The 27,605-nt window shown below is 39.3% G+C and overlaps 1 protein-coding gene across 4 annotated transcripts in view; it reads right to left on the bottom strand.

Moving 5' to 3' along the window:
* Positions 1-238: 238 nt before the first annotated feature.
* LOC149246146 (HECT-like ubiquitin-conjugating enzyme (E2)-binding protein) overlaps positions 239-27,605 on the bottom strand; it is a 124,291-nt gene continuing 96,924 nt past the window's right edge. For 3 of the 4 annotated variants that reach the window (XM_089457836.1, XM_089457838.1, XM_089457837.1), the window contains exons 4-5: positions 24,511-24,894; positions 239-1,017 (exon numbers count right to left, since the gene is read on the bottom strand). In XM_089457836.1, coding sequence (XP_089313962.1) covers positions 858-1,017; positions 24,511-24,894 — 544 coding nt within the window. In that variant the 3' untranslated portion in view covers positions 239-857. Of the gene's footprint in view, positions 1,018-24,510; positions 24,895-27,605 lie in introns of those variants that run through there. The other variant, XR_016266520.1, reaches the window with a different exon arrangement.

The following is a 27,605-nucleotide window of genomic DNA, read 5'->3' as shown; positions in this document are numbered from 1 at the left end:
TTTTTTTTAAACTAAATACACTAAACCAATTTTACAAGGCTGGGAATGGCAAACATGCTTATTTAGAGTTCTATGTTGAACAAGAGTTTAGGAGCTTTTTTTCCTAAGCACTTCCTTTCCCTTCCTCTACAAGAACAAACTATCAAAGCCAGCAAGAAACTCGAAAGATAGTATCACTAGCTTATTACTGTGGTGAATGGATAAGGTTTGCATCCATTACAAGCAAAACTCTATGATAAGTTAGAACAATTATGATTTACACCATCAGTTGCATTTCTTTGAGGTAATGTTACTACATCTTAAATTTCGGATGTATATTTTCATACGATTTGACTCTGCCCATCCCCCAATGACAGGCTTACATTCAGTACAAAGTGGAAAAGCTAAAAGTTTAAACAAAATCAAATTCCAAATATGTAAGACATATTCTAACAGATAAAATTGAAATGTAATGGGCAAACTACAAGGAATTGAAATTGTCAAAACCATGCCCCAAGTCCCAACAAATTTGCTTCCATCCAATTCAGACCTCAGATCACCATCAAACGACAAGAAGAAATCATTTCTGTAGCAGCAAATAAAGAACGATGGTTACCATCCTACCTTGCTCAATGGTTTGTCGTTAGTAGGTCATATGAAGCAAGTTAAAGGAATTCCATAAAGCGATCAGATCTCTTTGATTTGGTTCTAATTCCAGTGACAAGCAAAAATGTGCCGATTAAAACATCTCTTGAATGGCTCAACATAGAAACTTACGACATATCTCAGTGACGCTGAATTCAGACAAATCTGGTGAAACTCCACTTTTTTTAAAATTGCATGAAAACTGTATTTCTGATGTTTTAAGCACGTGAACTCTATTTCTCCAAAAAAGACAAGTAAAAACCCTGTAATGAGCTACATGATGCTGGAAGTCTCAACTTCATAGCTATTAAGGCCTCTAACAACGTCTTGATCTCCTCTTCTAGAATATATATTTCCTCTGCATGCTTTTGGAGTGCCCAGTCATTAATGGCCCTGGTATTAAAAACAAAGAAATAAATCAGCATACAGATAGAATAAAATTCCTAACACAGGCTACCAAAATTTTCATGTAGATATTGTATTAGTCAAGCTTATGAGTGCATTTATTTGCAGTTTGATGAAAAGAAACAAGATATTATACCAGCTACTTTCTAAGAATCTCAATACATAATATTTAGAGATTCACAAACTAGAGCTATTCCATATCATAAGCACATGAATAGTATTTGAGATTAGTTGAATTTAATTTGTATTGAGTTTACCTGTGTAATAACCACAAATGGTGCTATTACTCAAATGCACAGATATATCTACACTATAAAATATATTATCGAATAAATGGTTGATGATGATTTACAAAAACTTGTGCCAGATATATTCATTGACTGGTTGACTGGTCACAAGGTGAAGGGCTACATCGTTTAGTCACTAAATTGTTATTATTATTATTTTATGTAAAGTGTTAGTATATAATTTATACATACATGATATGCTACAATGCCTCCCCATTTAGAGATACTTTGGCCCCAAAGAATCTCTGAAGAGAGTAACCTTGGGTGACATGGTGCTAAGTCGCAACGTTCCGGGAATTTTATTGATGAGGTTCAAAGTTCACTGAATCTCGGAAAAAATAGAAATTTGGTGGGGTTCACAAAATTACAAAGAGGAAATTCAAGGCAAATCTCACGACATTTTTTTTATTGTCGTTTTCAGTCATTAAATACATTTTTAATGGAAAACAAAAATGAATTATATGTGGATGAGCCTAATGCTGAATTTTAATCCATTTCATTGTACAATTTGAATTTTATGTGATTTTCATAGTTGCCCAACTAGAATCTGAACCTGACCCTAAAACATGTCACGAATGTGGTGTCTTGGTGATCATTAGTATGATGTTTGCTTAAATGAGTTTGATATGTAAACAGATTTTCTTTGAAACTTCCTTTTTTCACTAGTTGGGAGCGGTACAGATTTACCTTGTGATATAAGGTTTCTGACCCATATAACTTATTAATTTTCCCTTGCCACTTGAATTCTAGGAACTGTTCTTGGATAAGTCACCCAGTTCGGCAAACAAAATTGATAAAATTCGAAGTTCACTGAATTTCATTCATGGGAAAATTTATTCGATGAGGTTCGCAAATCTCAAGCCGAACATGAACAAGCCAAACATGAACGTGAATAATTTCACGAAATTCCTCTAAAATTCTATTGAAATTCATTTCAAGTTCGTTACGAAATCACAGGAAATTCAAAGAGGTTCGCTGAATTTCATTCATGGGCACATTTATTCGATGAGGTTTGCAAATCTCAAGTCGAACACAAAGAAGCCAAACATGAATGTGAATAATTTCACGAAATTCCTCTAAAATTCTATTGAAATTCATTTCAAGTTCGTTACGAAATCACAAGAAATTCAAAGAAGTTTGTAATAAAAAAATAAAACTAAAAAAATAAAAAACAATAAAATCCTAAAGGTTAAAACCTACTCGCTTTAAAAGAAAATTTCCAAGTTACCTGCAATAATAGGATGTTGTCTCTGAATGTCAAACTTGACAACGAGGGAGAGACCAATACGGGTCAAGTTAGCTTTGAGAGGAAGTTCGAAGTCATGTTGTGTTAATTTACATAGAACACGACTTTTTCTAATAATATTTTCATTTCTATTTGTTTATCTTTATCTTCACAATTTTGATATGTTAATTTTTTATTTATACCATTCAGTGATTGACAGTTAAATTATATAAACTTATATATTTATATACAAAACTGATCTATTATGTTCTTTTGTTGACTTTAGAAAAGCTTTCGACAAAGTTCCTCGGGAGAAGTTATGGCAAAGACTCGATGAGATAATGGTTCCTCTCGCACTGAGGGTTGCTCTAACTAGGTCATATGAGAATGTTATTGCCAAGCTTAATACCACTGAGGGTTGGTCTGAAGAGATTAAATGCAACATCGATGTTAAGAAAGGATGTCCCCTATCCGCTACCCTTTTTGGCATTTACATTGATAAGCTAAAAGTGCTTAGAAGTTGTTGGTTGTGAGGGAACCCAAGCTCGGTGGTATAGTCATTACTCTTTTCCCTTATGCTAATGATATCGTTCTTCTTGCTAGAATCGTTGATGATCTCGACAAGCAACTTAGAACCCTCCATGATTACTGCTCCAAGATGAGTATGACTGTTAAAACTTAATATTGGCAAGGACTAAACTCATGATAACTAAATCCAAAAAGATCAACTACGATAATTTCATTTATGATAACAATTACTTAGAGAGTTTCTTCATACGAATATTTATATATTGACATTCACCATCATCTCAACTAGAACTATAGAATTGAGAAAAGGATTATAGGAGGTTGGAAAGCTTACTATGAGCTTGAAAACATTTGTAAGTTGACAGATCTTTTGGTTTGGAGTAAAAAAAATTCCTCTTCGAGGCTCTCGCCACCCTTGTTATTTTATATGGATGTGAGTTGTGGGGCTGCAGTATATCTAGAGAATCATGGAGAAAGATTGAGATGATCAAAAACCAATTTGTAACTTACAACCAAGATTAAAGGAAATATTCCCTACCCTTTTCTCTTGAATGAAGCTAGTCTTCCACCCATTGAAAGCATGCCTATGTTTAGGTCTTTGATGTATGAGAAGTTGTACAACGTGGAAGCCAAGAGGCTCCCCAAAATTGCTTCTAACTCTAGTCAAAACCCCCACCTTCGGCTCAAGCAAGGTGGCATAAGGATGCCCAGTCCTGGCTCGACCATTTGGGGATAAAGGAGGAGATCATCTTGGAGAATAAGGATAATATTAAAAACACTATTACTTCCAATTTAAGGATAAGTCGTGTCGTGACAAGAAGTTAGAGGGGAAAAGGAAGCTAAGGTGTTATAAGGAGGTGATCAACCCCACTCTTGCTAACCAGAATTATATTTTTGTCTTATATAGGAGGGTAGTATATATAGCAGAAATTTTTTCTACTAGATGGTCCTCAGCTGGCAGCCAACTCCCTTGCAACCACCAAATAGCTCGATGTGCCACTTTCTCCTCCACTTAAGCTAGCCATGTGGTCCCTCGCCCATCTGTTATGATTGTATGTTTGAAGGTGGGCCTCTCGACCCCAAAGGTATGAATTTCATTGATTTAATTGAGTGATTTTGTTTACTTTTCATGGACACTTTTGGGCATGAATTGGTGGGGGGATTCAACAAAAAGAGTGGGTTAGGTTTGTGGTCTTGTCTCCTCTACCCAATTTGATGGTTAACCTTGTATCCTAGCCTCGTGGGATGTCCTTTACTGGCTATTGGCTCTGGCGCTGGCACTACATGGGAAATCCCGATTTTGCTTGTGTGGTCCCGCTTCTTGATACCATATATATCAATCCCTTCCACTCGTTTTGACCCCATTCATCATGTTTCCCATCCATGTCCACATGCATCCACTAGATCCACACATGGTTAACCTCCCCCTCCCCTTGTCCACACTTTGGGTCGAGCCTGAAATAATGCCCCAAAGGTTGATACAACTAAAAAGAAAAGAAAAAGCATAATTTGGCCTCTCAACAAGGAAAATGTACCACAAGATGCAAAAGATGGTCGGGACATACAAATTTAGCGTGGGCAAAAGCCAAACCTAAGCTCTACCCCTCATATATGTCCATCGCCCTGGTTCCGATGGGCCCTAAATGAGCCCCCTCCACATTAAGGAACCCATGATTGTACCAACCCCTGGTGGGCAATGAAATGTCCCACCTTAAAAAGGGGTACCTACTGCTATATACCATGCATCATGCTCTCATCCCCTGGAGCCCCGAGCAATTACGAAGAAAAATCAATAAAAGGCAAAAGGCATTTGAAGAAGGGTGGAAGAACAAAGGTCAAGGTAACTTATAGCTTCCCTCATTATAGCTACCCTTTGTCCCATCACACGTGGCTTGGATCATTCCCTTGACCCCCACTTTGTTCCATTATTATGTCACTTGCCACCTTCCACTTGATGAATGTACCATGGACATGGCACCCCCTTTAAAGGTTGAACCACCTAATAAGGTCCTTGGCTAACCCCTTATTGAGCTTGGAGACACTTGTACATGCCATAGCCCACTATGGAAGGGCATGCCACCATGAAGTGTCTCATTGATTCCATGATTTGTAAACTATTTTACTTGATTATTCTAATGATTTGTTGTATTTGAGGGCAAAGGGACGGATTGGATCTTATGCAAGATTGCAAGTGAGTTTTCATTTGGGGATTGGTCTCCCTATACGAGGTCCTAGCCCTCCAGAGAGCCACATGGGCACTTGTAGGGTGAGCGTTGAGAGACATAGGCCTCCACCATAGCAAAGATTACTTCATAGATCCCCAACACCGATCATTGAATGCTCGTGTTCCACCTTTTCGATGAGGATGATGCACCTGGTTCACTATACCCAGTCGGCTCCATATTTGCACCATATACTTGGCAGACGTTCGCGGGTCCAGAGGATGTCTCTCGCTGCAGAGGGGGGGCTTATGTTGTCATCTTATCCCTTACAGATGGTCTACAGGCATTTTTTATCCACTTGGAAACCCATGAGGATGTCCTTGTGCCCCCACACCCACTTGGGAGCACCACGGGTTTTTGCTTGGAAAACAAGGGGCCAACCCCTTGTCCACTATGTTTGGAGTCCATTCTCTCATCATGGCACACCTTGGACTTCATTTGGCCTTCTCAATGGCCTAACGACTCATTATGTTGGTCGTCTTGCCCTCTTGAGAGGCTTATCTTTATGTTATTGAGCTATTTGGTGGGCTTGTCATCGAAAGTATTGTTACTAGGCACATTATTTTATTTTAGGGGCATTATTAGTCCAAATTAGGCCATTCAAATTCATTAAAGATTGTATAAATAGATGAGGGGTGATTCATTCTCTCATCACCACTTGGATTGGATTAGTATCTCTCAGTGTAGATAATATCGGCGAAATATCGCCGAATAGCGTAAATATCGCGATATTTTCGGCGAGCCGAAATATCGCCGAGAAAATATCGCGATATTTTCGGCTCCCGAAAATATCGCGATATTTCCGAGATATCGGCGATATATCGGTAAAATATCGCGCAACGATAAAAAATATCGCCAGGCGTGTTTTGCCGTGGCTAGAAAAAGGAAAACTTGGTTTTTTTTCTTCATTTTTGTTTCTGAGTGTTGGAGAAGGAAGGAGAAGAGTTTTGTGGTGGTTGTCAAGGAGGGTTTGAGGATCAAACAACGATTATCACCACCAACTAGATTTTTTTGTGGATCAAAGATTGAAGAATAGTGAGACAAACTTCAATTCTTCCATTAACAGGTATGTTCTTAAAAACCCCTATGTTAATGATTTTTTCATAGATTTAGGGTTATTCTTGCTTGCCTCTTTGCCTACCAACATTTTGTTTCTTTGTTTTTTTCCATTTGCTATGATTTTCATGCCCATGAACCGATGCAAGGGTTTTAACTTTTCTCCATATTTGGACAGCAAGCTTCATTTTTTTTCAACTTTCTTATGCACCCTCTTATTGCCATTTTTCATTCACATTGCAAAATGCAAATAATGTGGTAATTTTTTTTGAATGAGGTGGTTATTACTTATTATTTTTTCATTTTGTGTTGGGGGGTTTAATGCCAATTTTTTGTTTTTTTTGTGCCCTAGGTTTGAATTAGTTCACTACAAATGTCAAATATGCCAAAAGCCTTGAACCCATTTTGGGAGTATGGGGAGGCTGTTGGTGGGGCAAATCAAGCATATGTATCATGCAACTTGTGTGGGAACAAGATGTCAGGAGGGGTTACATGTTTGAAATACCATCTGGCTAGACTCTCTACATATGATGCAGATGTAATGCCTTGTATGGTTTCTAGTGCAGAGGTTACACAAAAATCTCGTGAAGCAATTGTTGAACAAGACAGAAAGAAAGCTGCTAGGGAGAGGCCAATGGTCTCAGATAGATAGCTGCTAGTTTTATTTGTTTTGCAACTTTTGCTACATATAAGTTTATAACTCATGATGATGAAATACTTTTAAAGTTTTATACAGTGTTCCACGGGGACTCGCCCCCCCCCCTAGGGGTCTAGTTTCCTCGCTCCCCCGCGCTCTGGGGACTTGGGGACGAGTAGGGGACGTTTCCCCACGCTCCCAAAAAAATGGCCTTGCTTATAGTTTATGATTTAATAGACCTAAAGTGGTAAAAAGCTACTCATGTTCTGTATGGGGATAACGTCTTGTGCTGTCTTTTGGTTTTAACAAGCGTTATTTTAGAGGGTCAGTATCATGGAAATTTGTTGGACCATATAGCACGTACATGAATTTTCCCTTTTAAAACTTCTCCTTTTTTCTCAAGTGATGGTTGGATTATAGTGGGGAGATAACTGGAGTGACAGGCAAAGAATATGAGACATTCAGTTTGTGTTTTTAATTTGCATGACATTTGACATACAAACTATGGAAGCAGCACCTATGTCATGTGGGAAATAATTGGGTGGACTATAGACTAACATGCGTTTACTGCAAGCATGACAAAATACTATGGGCAACAAGAAATCTCAGGAACTGTCGTTATATATGAATTTATACAGTTACAAAATTTACACAGAGCACAGTGGCTCAGCTTGAATTCTCAGGTCTGAAAATTATTTTCACCCCTGAAATACACTGCTAGTTTGAAGTTTGAACTGCATGGCATTGCTCTAATAAGGTAGACAAATTATCCATGCCATCGTTGGTCACCCAAGTTGGTTCGCAGATGGTCATCCTGCAGTCAATGTCATTTGATAGTAAACTGTCAGAAACTCTTTCATGTGATCTTCTCATCTCTCCTGGAACTAAAACTCTTCTTTTAGCATATGGTGTACTGTCTATATTATATATAATATAACAAACTTTCTAGCTGTTGGATCCAATACAGTTGGACAACCCATTGTAGTTGCACCTTCTGTTGCCAATGCAGTGTTCTTGATCTGTTCATTTACCATTTCACAAAATTCAGTGGCTACCTTATCAAGCTGAAGCTCTCCCTCTGTCTGACCAAAATCTAAATTAGAATTTGACCAAGCTGAATTAGAATTTTAAATTTATTATTTTATATGATATTATAAATTTGGATAATGTCAAATGATATTCATATCAATGATCATGCTTTGCAGCTTTTCAATTCAAACCAAATTGTCATAGTGGACTCAATTAATAAATTATATTTTATATTTATAAATTTTTAAGACCCTGACGCTCCCCCACGTTTCCTAAAAAATGGTAGGGAGCTTTTGCATAGGCCGCTCCCGTGCCCCCTCGTCCCGGAACCTTGGTGGAACATTGGTTTTATATATGTGAACTTATTTTGTTTGAGTCCTTGATTGGACAATTATCACTATCAGGGATCAGCAGGATATGTGATGTTATTTTGTTTGAGTCCTTGATTGGAAAATTATTAGGGATTAGCAGGATTTGGTATCGCCTTTGAAGTTTGATGTATCATTTCTATTTGACATCATATATATCAGTGCCTTCTTCATATTTATGTGCCAATGTGTTTAGTTCATGTTGTTATTGCTTTATATGTTTAGAAATCTGAAGAAAAAAAAAATGAATATATTATGCATTTTTTATGCTTGCCGATATTTGCCGATATTGCTGATAAGATATTTTCTAGACCCTCGCCGATATTTTGCCGATACCGATATTTTCAACACTGGTATCTCTTATGAGATTTTCGCGCTTCTTGTTTGGATGAATTTTTGGAGCTTTTCTTGATGCACTATGTTGTTTGGATTTCGCTATTGTCTTTGGATCTTCTCTAATGCGAAGTTGATAAATGGATATACTCTCTCTCTCATGTAAGTCAAAATTTTGATGCTATTCTTGTTATCTCACTGGTTAATGCATGTATGTTGTTATATTTATTCTTGTATGGGTTAAATGTAATGAGAAATTCTTCTGGGACCTTGAATAAGTGATTAAATGCATGCGTTGACCTTTGAGAGATTGGGCGAATGTTCCTAGAGACACCTTTTAGGTTAAAGACCTCGAAAATATCTCCTTCGCAAATTTGAAGTATAAATCTCTATTGATCTAGTTGCTGCCCTTGGAGAGGCTAGCAAAGGTCAATTCCTTAACTCATAAAATTTCATGATCTGTGTGTATCTTGACTCCGTTAAGCCCAACCAGTAAGGCATTAATCCTCGTATCCCTTTTGTGGTCAAAATAACATTTCTTTGCTTCATTTCTTCCAATTCTAGGCCTAGCCCCAGAAGGTCTCCTAGGGCATCACACGAAACCATTTGTAGCCATCCCAAAACCTAGAAAATTGGTCCACTACTGCATTGTGGTTTGCTCCAGAGGTCCTCCAAATTTCAAGCAATTCTGACAATGGAATCATGAGATATAACAAGCCCTAACCACAAGACCATTTCTTGCCTTAGGTTGATTTTGGGTTAGTGACCTCATTAGGATCATTGCATCTAAATATGAAAAGAAAACTTGTCCTTTGATCCTCTTCTCTTCCCTAATTAGGTCAAGCCCCTCCTTGGTTGATCAATTCCACTTCCTTGACCTAATTTTGGGTCCACTTGGTCCCGTGTGGTCCCACAACTTTACAACTCCAACTCTGTAAAGATCACATAAAGACTAAGTCTCCATAAGGATTTCTAAGCCTAGGAATCATCCTTACTAGATACTTTCCCAAACTCTAGCCTCGAGAATCCTCTTAGCCCCCCTTCCTAGAGAGCCTATCACCTTACTTTCCAAGCAAGAAAGCCACATAATTAAGTCTCTCTTACGAATAGGCCTTGGGAATCACCCTTTATCCTCTCATTGACACATCCATTATTGTGATTCCTCTTACACTGAGTCTCCTCCCATCAGTGAAAGTCTGTAAAGAGCAGGGAGCCTTAGCGAAGGTGGCAATGGGCTATCGCTCCATTGTTGCCCTTGACCTAGTAGTTTCCCTATAGGATCCCCACCGAGGACCCTGCTAGTTTGAGTGGTAACATGTCCAACAACTCGGTCATCAATGCCATATATCTGGTGTATCTCTGTGGCTACTTGTTTTTCCTAAACATTGAGCTAGGAGTCCCAACTCGCTCTTACGCCTCTTGAGTCAACCTCTCAGCCCACTTGGCTCTCTGAGTCACTAGCTGAGTGGCTACCTCCACTCGTCCTGGTCTCTCCTCCTCGTCATGTAATGTCTCCTGGTTATCCTAATGTGTGGCCTGTTTACCACCAGGTCGAGACTCAAGTTGTGATCATGGCTGAAGCTCCTGCTTGGGAGTTGTTGTCTCTCAAATTGTACAAGCACCGCAACAACCGCTTAGGGCGGGGACTGTCACTCTAATCCCCACCCACTCCGTTCTAGTTGTCTCCCAACAACAGGCTATGGGGGCTAGTCCCTATGGAAATGAGGTGAAGGAAAATAAGTTGGGAACCAACTTGTTTGGGAGACATAGATGAGTGGCCTAGCTACTTGGTTAAATTTAGCAAGATTAATGATTAGATTAGATTTTAAGTATGAGACCAGTGCCTTATGGAGTCACAATTCTTGCTTAATGTAAATTAATGCCAAGTAACCGAATGAACACCCATTGCTTGATATGATAAACTAACCTATATGGGATACAAGAAAGAGCTAGGTGTGATGCAAGAATGTTGGTAAATTTTGGATTAAATGTTTATTCTAAGTTGAACCTCTCCCTCAATTGTTTTGAGAAACAGTCTTTAGAGTAAGTTGTGGGATGGAAGCCAATGGGAAGCAGGCAAAGGCCTGATTAACGATACCTCCCCCTATGTTCCAACCACCAAGTGCCTCCGGCACTGCAGAGACTGTGGCTCTAACCACTGCAAGGTCATAGTGTTAACCACTAAGAAGGGTTGAATCCCTCAAGCTAGATGAGAGAGGGTTGTCCTAGGAGTCTATCAACCAAGCTTAATCTTATCCATTTGTGAAAACATTGATAAGAGTAAGGATTTTCTCATCAAAAATATTAACCATATGAAAAAGATGGGTTATATGCCAAGCAATATCCATAACAATGATGCCAAACAAATGAAGATACACACCATATGTGAAGATCCTCCATATAAGCTAGGGCACTCACACCAATGCTCCAATGATGCTAAACCATGTAAAATCACCCCAAAAAGAAGGTAAAAATAATTGAAAGACAAGGGAAGCGTCAAGCGCTCTATCCCATTATGATGCCAACCAAATGAAGATGTCTATGTAGTACCAAACTAACCCAAAAGTGTTAGGGTGTTCCATCAAGAGAATCATATATCCTTTTATCCAATCATCTAGCAAAAATGAAGGCTAGAATATTACGTGATCAAGCGCAATGTTTTCATTATGATGAGCAAGTATAGAAAGCAAAACGCCATCAAGACACCCATGGCTACATCATCTCATCAACTATTAACCAAAGCATCAAAATCATCAAGTGAGCTCATAAGCCCAAAGCTCCATAAACCTGTAAAGTGTAAACCTACCTTTGTGATAAAAATCATGAGTGAAGCAAATGTCAAATATTTTAGGGTATTTGGAAGCAAATGTTGCATTAAAGAGAAGATCAAAAAACAAGAAGTTTGATTCTCAAGTAGACGAAGGTTTTTTTTTTGGTTATTCACGCAAAAGAAAAGCTTATAAATGTTACAATCAGAGACTTAAATGAATAGTTGAAAGCATCAATGTAACATTTAATGAAGATTATGGCTCAAAGGTTAATGAGGAAAGCTCCTCTTCAAGAAAATCAAAGATACACGAGTCAAAACCAAAAAAGGTCAAAGAAGAAGTCCTAAAGCAAGCACAATTGAATAAGGAAACAACTACCAACCAGGAAGAGATAAGAGATGAACAACCAGTTGAACAAGAATCACCCCCAAACACCCCCAAAGAATGGTATCAAAAGAATCATCCATCAAATCAGATCATTGGGTATCTCAATGAAGGAATAGGAACTAGAAGAAATCGACAACTTCATGTACCACAACAAGCCCATCTTGCTCTTTTAGCTACATTTGAGCCAAACAATTTTGAAGAAGCTAGTCAAGATGAATATTGGGCAGCTACTATGAATGAAGAAATGGATCAAATTGAGAAGAATGACACTTGGGAATTGGTCCCACACCCAAAAGATAAAAATGTCATTGGGACAAAATGGGTTTTCAGGAACAAGTTAAAATAGGATGGACAGTTACTAGGAACACGGAAAGGTTGGTTTGCAAAGGATATGCACAAGTTGAAAAAATTGATTTTGAAGAAACATTTGCTCCCGTTGCTAGAATAGAAGTTATCAGGGATGTTCTTGGCTTATGTGGGTTCGAGAAAGATCAAAGTTTATCAAATGGACGTGAAATCAACATTTCTAAATGGAGAATTAGAAGAATTATATATAGAACAACCTGAGGGATTTTTGCTCACTGACAAGAAAGATTATGTTTGCAGGTTAACGAAGGTGTTGTATGGTCTCAAACAAGCACCCAGAGCATGGTATGCCTGTTTTGACGAGAATTTACAACAGCAAGGATTCAAGAAGGGAAGTGTGGATAGCAACCTTTATGTAAGGATTGAACATGATAATCTGACGATTATTGAAGAGTATGTGGATGATATAATCTTTCGGAGTGATGATGACAGGCTATGTCACATGGTTTGGGTTCGAATTCGAGTTCGAAAACAATTAAGTTCGATTCGAATTTGAATTTTCCAATGAGGTTCGTATGAGGTTCGGCATTAAGTTCGACTATATATATATATATATATATAGATATATATATATATATATATATATGACATAAAATAATAAAAAATCAAAATCAATCAATAAAACTATATGAGTAGTAGTGAGCACCCACGAGCCACAAATCACGGCCACTATTAACTTCACGCTCCGGGCGATGGGGGCAAGCAACGTCTAGAACTTGAATTCAGGTAATTGTAGAGAATACAACACGCAGCGGCAACACTGAGCACAATAGAGCAAGTACACTCAGAGTGAAGTTGGCTTGTGAAAATCTATCGACAAACATGGTAAATAAAGCCAAACCAGTGTCCACTACGGGAAACTAATTGGTGGGAAGCGGAACAAGAGAAAACCATGCGCTGCCCATGGTTTTTCCCATAAACTTTAAAGCAGCTAACAAAAATAGCCCGAAATCTAACCTTGAACCCCAAAAAAAAATTATACAATTGGGCTTCAGGTTTGTCTTTAGGTTCACCTTCAGGTTCGAATTCGTTGAGGTTTAAATTTGAGGTTCGACTATCAAGTTTGAATTCGTTAAGGTTTGACTATCAGGTTCATCGAACCTAAACGAATTTCAATTTTTTTTTGGGTTTGCCGAATTTCAAACCTCAAGGTTCAAATTCGGTAAACCCTGTGACATAGATGACAGGTTAAGTAAAAAGTTTGCTACAAATATGCAGAGTGAGTTCGAGATGTCACTACTTGGTGAGTTGACATATTTTTTGGGACTTCATATATCTCAACAAAACAAGGGAATATTTATCTATCAACCCAAATATATTAAGGAAATGTTGATGAGATTTTAAATGGAAGATTACAAGCCAGTTCTCACCCCAATGGTGGCACGCTGCAAGTTGAGCATAGATGACTCATCCAAAGATGTGGATCAAAGGATGTATACATCTATGATTGGTAGTCTTTTATAGGTAACAACTTCTAGACCAGATGTGATGCAGGCACTTAGACAAGTTACAAGATTCCAAGCAGCATCAAAGGAATCCCATGTCATTGCGATAAAAAGGATTTTTCGATATCTTAAGGGAACAACAGAATATGGACTATGGTATCCTAAAGGATATGAGCTAACCATCGAAGCTTGTACTGATGCAAATTGGACAGGGACTGTTGATGATCGTAAGAGCACTAGTGGAGAAGCCTTCTATATAGGTGGTTGTCTTGTTTCGTGGTTGAGCAAGAAGCAATCTTCAATCTCATTATCCACAGCAGAAGCAGAATAGATAGCAACAGCAGCTTATTGTACCCAAGTCCTTTTGATGAAACAAAACTTGCACGATCTTCAAGTGATGTTTGATGAGCCCATTCCAATCTTCTGAGATAACACCAGTGCGATCAGTATCTCCAAGAATCCTGTGATGCATTCAAAAAGGAAACACATTCCGATCAAGTACCATTTTGTTAGAGAACATTGTCGAGAAAAACATCGAGGTTGAATACATCCGGACGAAAGAACAAATCGTTGACATCTTTACCAAACCTTTACCGCGTGAAACATTTGAGTATCTTCACCAAAAGCTTGGGATTCTCCTAAGTTCCCATTAGACTATTATTTTATCTAGTCAAGAAGAAAGGGGGAGTTAAGGTAAGTCACAGGTCCACAGGAGAGGTAGGTTGTCAGGGGGAGTTACCCTTTTCTAGTGATGTCAAAGGGGGAGAGAAAGTGTTAGGAAGGTTAGAAGCATGGTGTCAGGGGGAGTTATGATCGGAGGGGGAGTACTTGTATTGCCATCAATGCCAAGGGGGGAGATTGTTGATAGGTGGTTGTCATTGATGCCAACCCAAGCAACACCAGGACCTACCCCGATCTTCGATGGCAAATTTGACATGGCAATTCATGGAATCTCGTGTCAAGATAATTCTAGATAGATTCTCATCGACGAGATGTTTCTGTTTATGTATGGTACGCCCTATAGTTCCTCTTGGTTTGAGAGAATTGAGTTTGAAATTGAAGACCCAGTTTTGTGGGCTAAAACCCCAAGAGGTAGTGACATTGACACCTCCTACGGTTGTCAATATATGACATTGTTGATCACCATAATCTCACCACATCTAAGTTGCGTAACTCGAAGAACCAAAGATGATAAATCAATCATTGACTTCATAATCTAGGTTGGATCATATGCACTAAGCCTATCATTGGTTTGTTTGCTATTAGCATCAAATTTAAGGCTTTTATTAAGAGTTATTTAGGATATGTCACTAATAAGAAATAATTTAAGTCAATAAATATTAATACAAATGTTAGGAGGAATATTAAAGTCGTCCACTTACCTTAGAATAAAAAGATACATATTTTAAAATATCTAACATTCTAAATATATATTACGAATTACTATTAAAATTGGCAACTAGGGCCAAACTCCATGTGAGACACCTTATTTATGACAGCTAAAATTTTTCTTGGATTCCTCTCTCTGAGAGGTGTAGGATTGATCTAAAGATCATCCGATTCCGACATGTAAAAATGAAGATATGAATTTATTTGTATTATTGACAAATTGTCAAGGTCGGCCAGCGTTTTTACCCCCAGTGCATCCTCAATGTTGCATATAAAAGGAGGAGACCTCAAGTCATTATTCCATCATCTCATCTTCACTCATCTCTCTCTCCTCACTAGATTGGGTACACAAATCTAGCAGCTTTCTCTCCCAAGTGCGAAGGATGGAAGACTTTTCTGTTTGACTGCATTGACCAGGTTTGACCGAGCTACAAGGAGATTGTTTTCGGCTGCATTGACCAGGGTTGACCTCCCTTTGACTGCGCTTTGGGTGTGGCTGCTTCTCCTTGGCATGTCGCAGATTTTGGCACAAAAATCGAGGTGATCTGAGCTCTAGTTTGACCAACATTGATTGCCCTAGTTGTTGGCTACAGTTTGACTTTCGTTGACCAACGTTTGACTGGACTTTTCAGGTTTGTTTTAGGCTATTTGGGTTTACTGTTGGAGGCTGAAATTGACTAGGTTTGACCAAGCTGCTTGAAGGAAGAATTTTGCCTTGTTTGACCAGCATTGACTTTTCTAGTTAGGGCTTTACTGTTGTTGTCATAAATTATCAGATTTGTGAATTTGTAATATCTCTCTCTGCTGAACTATTGAAGAATATAAGAAGAATTGATCAAGGGTTTCCCCACATTGGGGTTTGTCCCTGGCTGGTGCCACATCTTGTGTCCTCTTGTCTTGGCTTGTCCTCTACTGTTTATGTTTATGGTCTATCTGCATTTTACTATCATGCCGATGTGATTGCTAAATTGGATATCGATATTGGGCTAATACAGAAATTGAAGTAAATTGCTCTTGAGTCTTAAGCATAGAACATACCAAAAATTAACATGGTATCAGAGTTGAGGTGAAGACAAAAGCCCAAGCAAGAATGACAGAGCAATCGCTAAAGACAGTTAGAGAAGGGCAAAGGCTCAATGGGTTCCTCATCCCACTTCCCGACAGAAGACAAGCTCCGTGAAAAGTCTGACTATCATGGATGGAAGATGTCTCTTGATCTAACATTGGAAGAACAAGAAGTGTTGGATTATGTGAGAGGTAAAATCCCTAAGCCTCCTTCAAATGCATCAGCTGCTACAAAGAACAAGTACAACAAGGCTGAAATCAAAGCGAAGAAGATTATCAGAGATTCCATTGACAAATGTTTGGTAGCCTACATCTCTAATCTAAACACCTCCAAGGAGATCTATGACGGGTTGGTCAGCATGTTCAAGGTTAGTGATGCAAATCAAATTTTATTTCTCAAAAATAAATTGAAGGATATTAAGAAGGGCAAGGACGAGGATATTCAATCCTAATTCTTAAGGATCACTGAGATCAAGAATGATCTTCTGTCGATTGGAGACGTCATTCCTGACAAGGAACTTACTACCACTACCCTTGGAGGACTCCCACCCGAGTGGTATATATTTAGAACCATTATTCTCAATAATGATCGAATTCTAGGGTTTGAAGAATTGATGTCGAGATGCATTCAAAAAGAAACAAGAATGGTGGAGCAAGAAATGCCTTCTAATAGAGGAAACCCCACTGCTTTCTCCGCTCATTCCAAAAGGAGAAATAATGCAAGGTCTAAAGGTCATTTCAATGGAAAGCCTGGATCTAAGGGTGGAAAGAAGGAAAGGTGCTTTGTTTGCAATAAGTTTGGCCACTATGCAAGGGAATGTCCAAATAGAAGAGACACATCACATGATGATGATCACAATCATTCTAGGGGCAACTTCAACAACAATCAACGGAATGGCAGGTTCAATGGCAAAGGAAAAAGGAATGCGGCAAATCAAAGAAATGGTCAACCCTCTAAGAAAGCAAGGAACTCCGGGTATGAAGAATCAAATGTTGTTAACAATAAGCAAAAGGAATACTGTCTTATATCAGCCCTCTCCACTACCTCTCCTCCGGACACTTTGGGGAATTGGCTTATTGATAGTGGTGCCTCTAGGCACTTCACTGGGTACAAGGAAGCTCTCTCTAATCTGATAGAGAAAGAGACAAACTTAGAGATTATTCTTGGAGACGATGCCACCTATCCCGTGAAGAGAGTGGGGAATGTTACTCTTCAATTGAATCAAGGTAACACAATTCATTTACAAGAAGTTCTATATGTACCTGATCTCAAGAAGAACCTGGTATCCATTTCGCCAATGGAAGACAAAGGATACAAGATGGCATTCATCGATGGAAAGGAACGTGTTTGGAAAAGAAATTTTAAAAATGTTTTTAATCTTGGGTTTCGAGTTGACACTTTATATCAAGTTGGAGGAAGTCCATTAGGAGCCATGTCTTGCGATGCATCTCTTCAATCTGAGCTACGGCACCGGAGGTTTGCCCATCTACATTATAAGGCTCTACCCGATGTGCGACAAATGGTGACAAGTATGCCCAAATTCAAAGTAGAGCATGAAGGTGTATGTTTGGGATGTGCCGAAGGAAAACTTACAAGGGGACCATTCCCCTCAAGTAATAGCAACACCACAGATATATTGCAGTAGATCCACTCCGACATATCTGGTATGATGCCCGTAAACTCTATGGGAGGGTACTTATATTATCTCACCTTTACGGATGAATATTCCCGCAAGACTTGGATCTACTTCTTGAAAAAGAAGGATGAAGTGTTCACCTGGTTTCGTCACTTCAAAGCCACAATCAAAAACCAATCCGAGAATAGAATCAAGATATTGAGGACTGATAATGGGACCGAGTATGAATTCCATGACTATTGCAGAGAAGCTGGCATTAAGAGGGAGACCACAACACCATACACTCTCGAGCAGAATGTATTGGCTGAAAGGAAGAATCGTACTATTGTGGAAGTTGTTTGTGCCATGCTTCATGATCAAGGGCTTCCAAAGTTTCTATGGGTCGAAGTTGTGAATATCACCGTGTATGTTCAAAACTGATGCCCTCATCAAGCATTGGACTCCAAGGCTCTCAAAGAAATGTTCACTGGTAAGAAACCCGATGTCTCTCATTTTAGAATTTTTGGAAGTCCCATATATTTTCATGTGCCGAAAGAGAAAAGAAGCAAATTGGGTGCATCTGGGAAGAAAGGAATCTTTGTGGGCTATAGAGAAAATTCTAAGGGCTATAGAATTTATGTGGCTGGTCAAAGGGAAGTTGAGATAAGTCATGATGTCACCTTTGACGAAGATATGGCCCTCAACAAGATCAACAAACTTCTGATTCCAAGGAAGGACAAAGAAGCTGACACCGGAAAACAGGGTGAAAAAGAGGATGAGACAATGCCAGATGTTGATGAACCTATGGATCTTATTGATCCTCCTCCTCCAGAGCCCTCCTCTAAGAAGAGACCCTCATCGCTTAGTGAGACTCTCGAAGATGCCGAAAGACATATTGCATCAAGGGGGATTTTCCGTGAAAACAAGAATCCGAACAGGTATCAAGGATACTTGACCATTATGAGCACTATCATTCAAAATGAGCCATCATCATTTGAAGAAGTCGTGAAGCAACAAGTATGGAAGGATGCTATGAATGAATAATGATCTCTGGGATGTGGTTACTAGACCCTAGGACAAATCGGTTGTCACCTCTAAGTGGCTCTACAAAATCAAGCATGGAGTTGATGGAAGCGCAAAAAAGTTCAAGGCTCGCTTTGTTGCTCGAGACTTCTCTCAAAAGGAATGCATAGATTACGATGAGATATTTGAACCTGTTGCCCGATACACCACCATTCACTCGATCATAGCCCTTGCTATCTCGCAAGGATGGAACCTACATCAGATGGATGTCAAGACCGCTTTCTTGCATGGTTCGATTAAAGAGGAAGTCTATGTGGAACAACCCGAGGGGTTTGAGGTTCATGATCGGGAATCTCATATATGCAGGTTGAAGAAAGCTTTCTATGGCTTGAAGCAAGCACCCCAGGCTTGGTATGAGAAGATTGATAGTTGTCTGATGACGGTGAGATTCACTAGAAGTGAAGTCGATCTAAACCTTTACTTGAAGGTTGAAAATGATAAACCTCCCATACTGGTACTTTATGTGGATGACGTCTTTCTGACAAGTGCAGACCCTCTCATTAACAAATGTAAGAGGGAGTTGGCTTCTGACTCTGAGATGAAAGGCCTAGGACTGATGCACTACTTCCTAGGGTTGGAGGTCTGGCAAAAGCCAGGAGAAATTTTCCTATCTCAAGGAAAATATGTGGTGAAAATATTGAAAAGATTTGGGATGGTGGACTGCAAGCCTGTGACTACCCCGACGGAACTTAACTTTAAGAAGTTATGTGGTAGTGCTGCCAGACCTGTATTGGGAAATGCTTCTGAGTATCGTCCACTCATAGGAGCGTTGATGTTCTTGGTGAACTCCCGTCTGGATATATGTTTTGTAGTTAATTCGTTGAACTAATATATGGTTGAGCCTCATCATATACATTGGATTGGTGCCAAGAATCTTCTGAGATATCTTCAGGGCACAATCACTCATGGACTGAAATACACTGCCGGAGATGTGAGGCTGCATGGTTATTCGGATGTTGATTGGGTCGACAGTGTGGTGGATCGCAAGAGCACTTTTGGGTGTTGTTTCTCTTTGGGTTCTGCGTCAATATCCTGGATGAGTAGGAAGCAAAAGTCGGTTGTTTTGAGCACCGCTAAGGCCGAATACATAGCTGCGAGTATGGCCTCCTGTGAAGTTGTCTAGTTGAGGAAGCTCTTCAGTGAGCTGTTTGGACATGTGCTGGATACCATCGTGATCCTCTGCGACAACCAGAGTGGGATCTGATTATCATAGAATCTCGTATTTCATGATCGCTCCAAGCACATAGATATCAGGTACCACTTTATCCGGGATATGGTACAACGAGGAGCAATAAGGCTCCATCACATTGGCACTGATAAGCAGGTCGCCGAAATTTTGACAAAGCCCCTGGGAAAGGTCAAGTTCTCGACTTTCCAAGAATGACTATGAGTCATGGAGAGACCCTCTTTTGAGGGTCCTGTATGATATAGACATTGAGCTCTGAGAGCTCCGAGGGCTTGGGGTACTTCTTGGAGCAATGAGCAACCATAGGGTGAGTGGTTCAACCTTCCCCTAGTGGTTTGTTGTGTACAGGGTGAGTGGTTCAGCCTTCCCCTAGTGGTTTGTTGTGTACAGGGTGAATGATTCAGCCTTCCCCTATGATACCCCATGGCGATATGTAGGCAGGATGAGTGGTTCATCCTTCTCCTGCTGGGACATCCTACCCATGCAGTCTGGGACTCATGGGAAGTACCTCTCATCTGGCCAATGAGTAGGGAAATGAGGATAGGGACCATAGTACTACCATTGGACATATCGTATACTACCGTACTCCCTATGCTAGGATGATATTGATCTGGAATCAATTGGAACTGACTTCGGGTCAGTAAGAGTGGTATGACACGCTCTTTATTGGAACTGATTTCAGGTCAGTAAGAGTGGTATGACACGCTCTTTATTGGAACTGACTTTAGGTCAGTAAGAGTGGTAAGAGACACTCTCTTTTATCTGGGTCTGACTTCGGGCCAGTAGAGAATGGTATGATACATTCTCAATCACTTCTTCTTCTTCATAGTTCAGTAGAGAAGAGTAGAGAAGTGTAGAGCAGTGCATTGATGGCAGAGATAGTACCGACTGGCAGATGGATTAGCAGATGGAGTTCTCCCTAGTTGAGAGGAAGTGTTAAAATTGGCAACTAGGGCCAAACTCCATATGGGTCACCTTATTTATGACAGCTGATATTTTACTTGGATTCCTCTCTCTGAGAGGTGTAGGATTGATCTAAAGATCATCCGATTCCGACATGTAAAAATGAAGATATGAATTTATTTGTATTATTGACAAATTGTCAAGGTCGGCCAGCAATCAAAACAAGCATTTTTACCCCCAGTTCATCCTCAACGTTGCATATAAAAGGAGGAGACCTCAAGTCATTATTCCATCATCTCATCTTCACTCATCTCTCTCTCCTCACTTGATTGGGTACGCAAATTTGGCAGCTTTCTCTCACACGTGCGAAGGAAGGAAGACTTTTCTGTTTGACTGTGTTGACCAGGTTTGACCGAGCTGTAGGGAGACTGTTTTGGGCTGTGTTGACCAGCATTGACCTCCCTTTGACTGCGCTTTTTGTGTGGCTTCTTCTCCTTGGCAGGCTGCAGATTTTGGCATGGAAACCAGGGTGATCTGACCTCTGGTTTGACCAGCATTGACTGCCCTAGTTGCTGGCTGCAGTTTGACTTTCATTGACCAGCATTTGACTGGACTTTTCAGGGCTGTTTTGGACTGTTTGGGTTTGCTGTTGGAGGCCGAAGTTGAGTGGGTTTGACCGAGCTTCTTGAAGGAAGAATTCTGCCCTGTTTGACCAGCGTTAACTTTTCTGGTTAGGCCTTTACTGCTGCTGTCAAAAATTATCAGATTTGTAAATTTGTATTATCTCCCTTTGCTGAACTATTGAAGAATATAAGAAAAATTGATCAAGGGTTTCCCCACATTGGGGTTTGTCCCTGGCTGGTGCCACATCTTGTGTCCTCTTGTCTTGGCTTGTCTTCTACTGTTTATGTTTATGTTCTATCTGCATTTTACATTTTACTATCATGTTGATGTGATTGCTAAATTGGATATTGATATTGGTCTAATAAAGAAATTGAAGTAAATTACTATTAAGCATAGAACATACCAAAATTAACAATTACTCCTACAACGTACATTAAGAAGCCCCTCCTTAACACCCAACGATCAACTTTTGAAGCCCTACTCTTCTTATCCTAAACGGTCACCCATCACTATAAAAACTACTCTCTATCTCATAAATGAATGGAAGTGCTTAACGTCTAATAAAAGGAGGAGGTCTCCTCTGAAATTCAGGCTTCATTGAACATTTTAATTACAGAGATTAGTGGCAGTGCGAGGAAGGTTTTTATATCGTTGTTTGGATAATGTTTTTCACTGACCTGAACTATTGTATGCCTTGACCGAGACCTGTGGAATCTCCTTTTAAGGCACTGTATGCTACAGAAGTTCTGGAGTAGGAGCAGCAAAGTTGTTTAGAGGCGAGCGAAGGCCTAAGCTGTGTTGACTTTACCTAATGATCATGGACCGAGCTCTTATCTTGATGAACCAAGACCTGTATGGTTTTTAAAAGACTTATGTAGGCAGTGAGGTGTTTGGAAGGCTACTCAAGCTCTCAATCAATACATGAAGACCTAACCGTAGGCTGTAACATTCATTCTAGGGCAGCGAATGACATTTTAAGGAAACCTTTGTGACGTTTGAATGATGTTTGGTGCATAAAGTTTGAAAAGAATCAATCAACAACCAGTGAGGAACTAGCACCAGTTGGAAGGCCATCCAAGCTCTTAAAGGTATCATCCACAAGCCTGATTCAAGTGCGAGGTGCGTCGAAGGTTTAATCAAGACATAAAATTGTGAATATTCTTGAGGTCTGAGGTGTAAACAAGTGTATTGTTTAGTTTTCTTTAAGGTCTAGTTCAACAAGGCTAAGGCATTGTATTCTAAGTCTGTTGTATAGGTCTTGTTGTAATTAGGATTGTGGTATAAAGTCTAGTGCCATATTCCTGGTGCATGTGTATTAAATCTTGTGAGGATATGCATTAGGACTATTGTGTACATAAGCATATGTTTCTAAGGCTCTTAGGGCATTCCACTACAGTGAGTAGTTTATGTTGTCTAGTTGTGTGTGTGTGTCATACATTTATGATAAGTTTGTCACACACCTTGCATTACAATCTGTCATACACCTTGCATTAAAATTTGTCGCACACCTTGCATTAAAATCTGTCACATTGATTAGGGTCTGCATAAAATGTGTAATTAAAGGTTATTAGAATTCTTGTGTAGTTTTCACGATTTGTGGTAAGGTCTAGGTAGAATTGAAAGCATTCATTAGGTCTGTCCTGGTCAACAGTTTTGTCCAATATTAGATTGTTGATAGTAATTGAACAAGCCAAGAACAAAACAACAATAAGCAAGTCTCAAGCACAATTCAGGTATGTTTTGAAGCATTCAATTTTGTATATTCATTATTTTATACTCACACATGTTTTGCAGGCAAAGGTAAGTGAAGGGTGTTTTGTTTTGCTTTGGGATTGGGTTTCGTTTGGGCAATTTGCATGCAGGTAGAAGAAGATTAAGGACAACACCAGGCAAGCATTCAAGAGTCTGAAGTGTCAAATCAATATCTCTTAAAGGAAGCATTGCAATGAGACATTCTTTGAAGACATAACAGCCATCATCAACTGTTGTCTATATATTGTGAAGCATTGTCAAATCATTGTAAAAAGAGTCAAATTGCCTAGAGTTGTAAAGGCATTATTGGGGAGAGTCTATTCTATTGTCAAGTTTGTCGGGATAAGGGTAGGTCCTAGTATTGTCTATCATTTATTGAAAATCATTGTAATGTGGATCATTGTCCCCAGTACAGGAGTCCACATTTTTTATCCATTCTTTATAGGTAGGGTGGTGTTAGGCTGGTGAATGAAGTCATCTTCAAGTTGGGGCCTGTAAACACTTCTGGGTGGTAGGGTGGTGCTAAGGTGAGTTGTGGCTCACTTGGGTGTTGGGGCATCCTTTCAGCTGACTGCTGATAAAACCAGGGTGTTGGGGCGTCTTTCTAGTGAGAGCTGAAGAAGAATGTTTTTCTAGAGTTCTAGAAAGTTGTAGCTTTCTTTTCAGTTGGGGCCAAAGATTAAAGAACTTATTAGAAAAACGTTCGGTGGTTGTTGAACCAAAGGGGGTTTTCCACCTAAAAATCTTGTGCCTACTGTCTCTAGTTTGCATTGTTGTTTACTGCTCTTACTGAACAATAATAATAATAACTGAAGATTAACTAATGCTCTAAAAAAGATTAATAAATCGCTAATTGCTAAGAAACACTGATTCACCGCCGCGCCCCCCCCCCCCAGTGTATCCAACATTTCCTTTCCACCTTAACTGAGTAAATGACATCAAGTAATACAAGATAGCTCTTCAAAACAGCTCAAACTTCAGTAGCATGAAAATTTCAAAAGAAAATTACAATTGAACCACTCATTTAAGAAAGTGTAAGGCAAACACAAAAAAAGTTGATATATGATGAATGCAACTGCTGAAAACTAGACTTGTGAGCATAACCAATAAATTTTAGGAATGCACAAAATATTAACTAGATTATGAATAAAAGAGAAAGGATGTAAAGTGCACAATGAAAAATTTTAGATTAGTTCATATGTAAATACAGACCTTGATTCATCTGGTGTGAAGCTGCTACAATCAGAGAACAGCACTTTAACAACGGGGTTCAAGCTTTTGCAATTATATTGTTCCGTTGCACCAGCTTCAGTGACTACTAAAGGTCTTGAGTTTGTCCCATCTAGGCCTTTAGAGACATCGTCACAAAACACTTCTGACCTATCAATTGATATTTCCGTATAATATGTAGCTTTTTCACCTGGAATGATCCTTTCCCAGCAATTGCCACTACAAAACCATGCATTTACATTTAGAAGGACCACTTGCAACATCGGAATTTTTGTGTTTAGGTTCCGTATCACCGTCCTGTATGACGACTCATCCTCTGCACTAGCCTGAAGTTGGTTTACCAAGATTCTCTGAAGGGTGTGTTTCCTATTATTAACAGAAAGTGGTGGTTAGTAAAACATTTTTATTTTAGATAAATGAAATGAAAAAAGATCCATAACCAAAACAGTTGGATACAATAAATATCCTACATTCCTACATTCCCTTTCCAAAAGGCAGACATCAAAATACCATATTGGTTAATGCCCATGTTCATAAACTAGAAAATAAGAAGTTAACAGAAAAAATACTAACACAATAAACTGAAGATCCTTGGACAGTGTGATACCCCTCAAAATGCACACCTTATTTACCCTTTATGCTTTTCAGCTGGTAGCACAGTAAGTTGCAGACAATGAATAGCAGAGTTGCACGTTGGATATAGGATGTCATCCTTTGGCTTGTTTTATGAACTTTGGAGTTCTTTTGTCTGATAATTGGAATTGACAAAGACGGTTAACATGTAACATTTCAAGGCATAACATATGTGGAGTAGCATATTCGCCAATCAATAAAATCCATTTTGGTAATTGGATAGTGAGGGTAAACTGGTCTTAGTATCAGTAGCCTCATTGTGCACAAGTTTAAAACGGAATATGCTTCAGCACTAGTTGGTTCTTAGATACCATCTATTTCAAATAACAACACAGACTAGATCTAATGGGTGCACATATGTATTGCATTGATGTTGGAACATGTTCAGGCATTATTGGCAGCAGTGAAGGCACTGTATTTATAACAGTAGCTTAAGAGACATCTCCCAGAAATTACAGCATTTCCACCCAGCACACAAGTTTCCAGATCTTGCCATTATGTCTGGAGAAGGTTGCTATTTGGTGAAAAAAAAACATCATGCTTAAACTCAGAAAAAGAAAGCTTGGGAAGTAGCATCCTCATCATCAAGAAGGACCTTTGTAAATCACAGGACAGCTCTAGTTCCAGATATCAGGCCACAGCTCCAATATGGATATGAAATACATTCCGATGGAATTAAAAAGGGGAAGTTCAAGCTGGATAAATGATCAAAAGAAAAAGATTACAGTAAACCGCCCCATGCAGATGCCCCATATTTTTTCTTCACCATAGTTGAAGAAAGACTTGCTACAAATCTCCAAGCCAAGAAATTTGCAACCTATAAGTGATAGAACAGCTGCTTAAGAAGGAAACAGTCAGATGTGATATCTTAAGTAGCAAATCAATAAATCATATCCCTTTCCTTTTCTCCCATCTATATCACGGAATCAAGTTCAATTCACAGGACATAAACAGAAGCAATTGTGCTTCCGCTGTTTAGGGCCGAATTTGTTGACTAACGAAGCTGTCAGTGAAACCTCTTAGCCAGTAGCCAAATTTGCTCCAATAATTATGCTGTGCCAGAACAGGTAAAATCTTCGATTCTTAAGTCAAGCCCGACTGCTCCAAGGACCTGTACCAGAACAAGGAGGGTGACTCGGTAGGGTGGGATCGCCTCCAGCGAAACTAATCATAGAAGAGAAAGGGATCTTAAAACCCTCAAAGTCTCAGGCTCAAAGAAAAACAGAGACAAATCAATCCAATTCAACGATAATCAAAATGATTCTAAAGACTAACTCCTTTGTATTTATGAATTTTCTAGTGGGTGTTTCTCCTCCTTAATTAATTGTGTTGATTGGAGGAGAGAAGAAGTGTTCTGATTGTCTAAGTGCTAAGGCTAGCAGAAGAACACAGAAGACAGCCACTTTAGCAGAATATTAATTTACTTAACTATTTCCTAAAGTTAGACTTCGGAAAAAGTAGAAGTTCCTAAGTTAACTTATGATTTAATTTCATCCATGGATCAAGATTTAATCTCAGCCATTGAGAAGGAGATTTGGGTTGAGGTCAAAATTATAAGAGGAAATAGAGCGAGTTGGTGGCAAGTTAGTTGAGCACAAGAAGGTGTGAAAGAGCAGCGAAGGAAAAGCAAGGGTTTAAGCCGATTGTAGAACTCAGCATCCAAGCAAAGGAAATTGACAGAGAGTCAAGCCTTTACAGCCCAGCGCAGAGGGTCTATTCGCACGTGTGGATCACATTGTTGGTCTATGCAGGAATTTCGCACATCCAATGTGCATGAAGGGATTCGATTTAGCTGGAGAGTGGACGAGTATTTTTCTTGCGATAAATTGGGAAGTTTCTCCCTTGTAATTCTCAGAAGAAAATCTTTTGCTGCAAAAGAATAATAAAATACACAGTGCTCAGAATTTCCCTAGAGTTGGGATTTCCTAGGTATATCGTGTGTTCTATGGTTGATGTGTTTGTCTTCTGGTTTATTTTACATTGTGCATATTAAGTTAGAAAACTAAATGTGTTTGTGATTTAAGTTTCCAATATACCAATTGTTTATATTTTTGGGTTTTTACACTTAGAAATTGCAAATCAGTTTTACTGGGTTTTAAGGAAATCTAACATGGTATAAAAGCTCATTTTGTGATTGAAGAACAAGCACAGATTTTACCTTCATGAGCAGTTTTTGTGATTCCAAGGGAGCAAGTTCTCAGATCGATTTGGCCGCTAGGGTTCTAAGCAGTGCACATTGATTCTAACAGTGTGACCTGTATTCAGTAGTTCGATTTCGCAGTATGGCATATCAAGGTCTCAGATTTGAAGGCAAACTAGACGGCGCGTCCAACTTCTGTTCGTGGCGTGAAAGGATAGCAGTGGTCTTGGAGGAACAAGGGGTTTGGGAATTTGTTGATAATGTCCCAGTTGCACCGTCAGATCCTCAGCAGTTGGCTTAGCAT

The sequence above is a fragment of the Pinus tabuliformis genome, chromosome 7, assembly GCF_031772625.1.
Source record: "Pinus tabuliformis cultivar Carrire ecotype Pingquan chromosome 7, CPIR1, whole genome shotgun sequence".
NCBI classification, from domain to species: Eukaryota; Viridiplantae; Streptophyta; class Pinopsida; order Pinales; family Pinaceae; genus Pinus; species Pinus tabuliformis.
The sequence above is the reverse complement of the archived record's forward strand: the minus strand, read 5'-3'. Positions and strand labels throughout refer to the sequence as shown.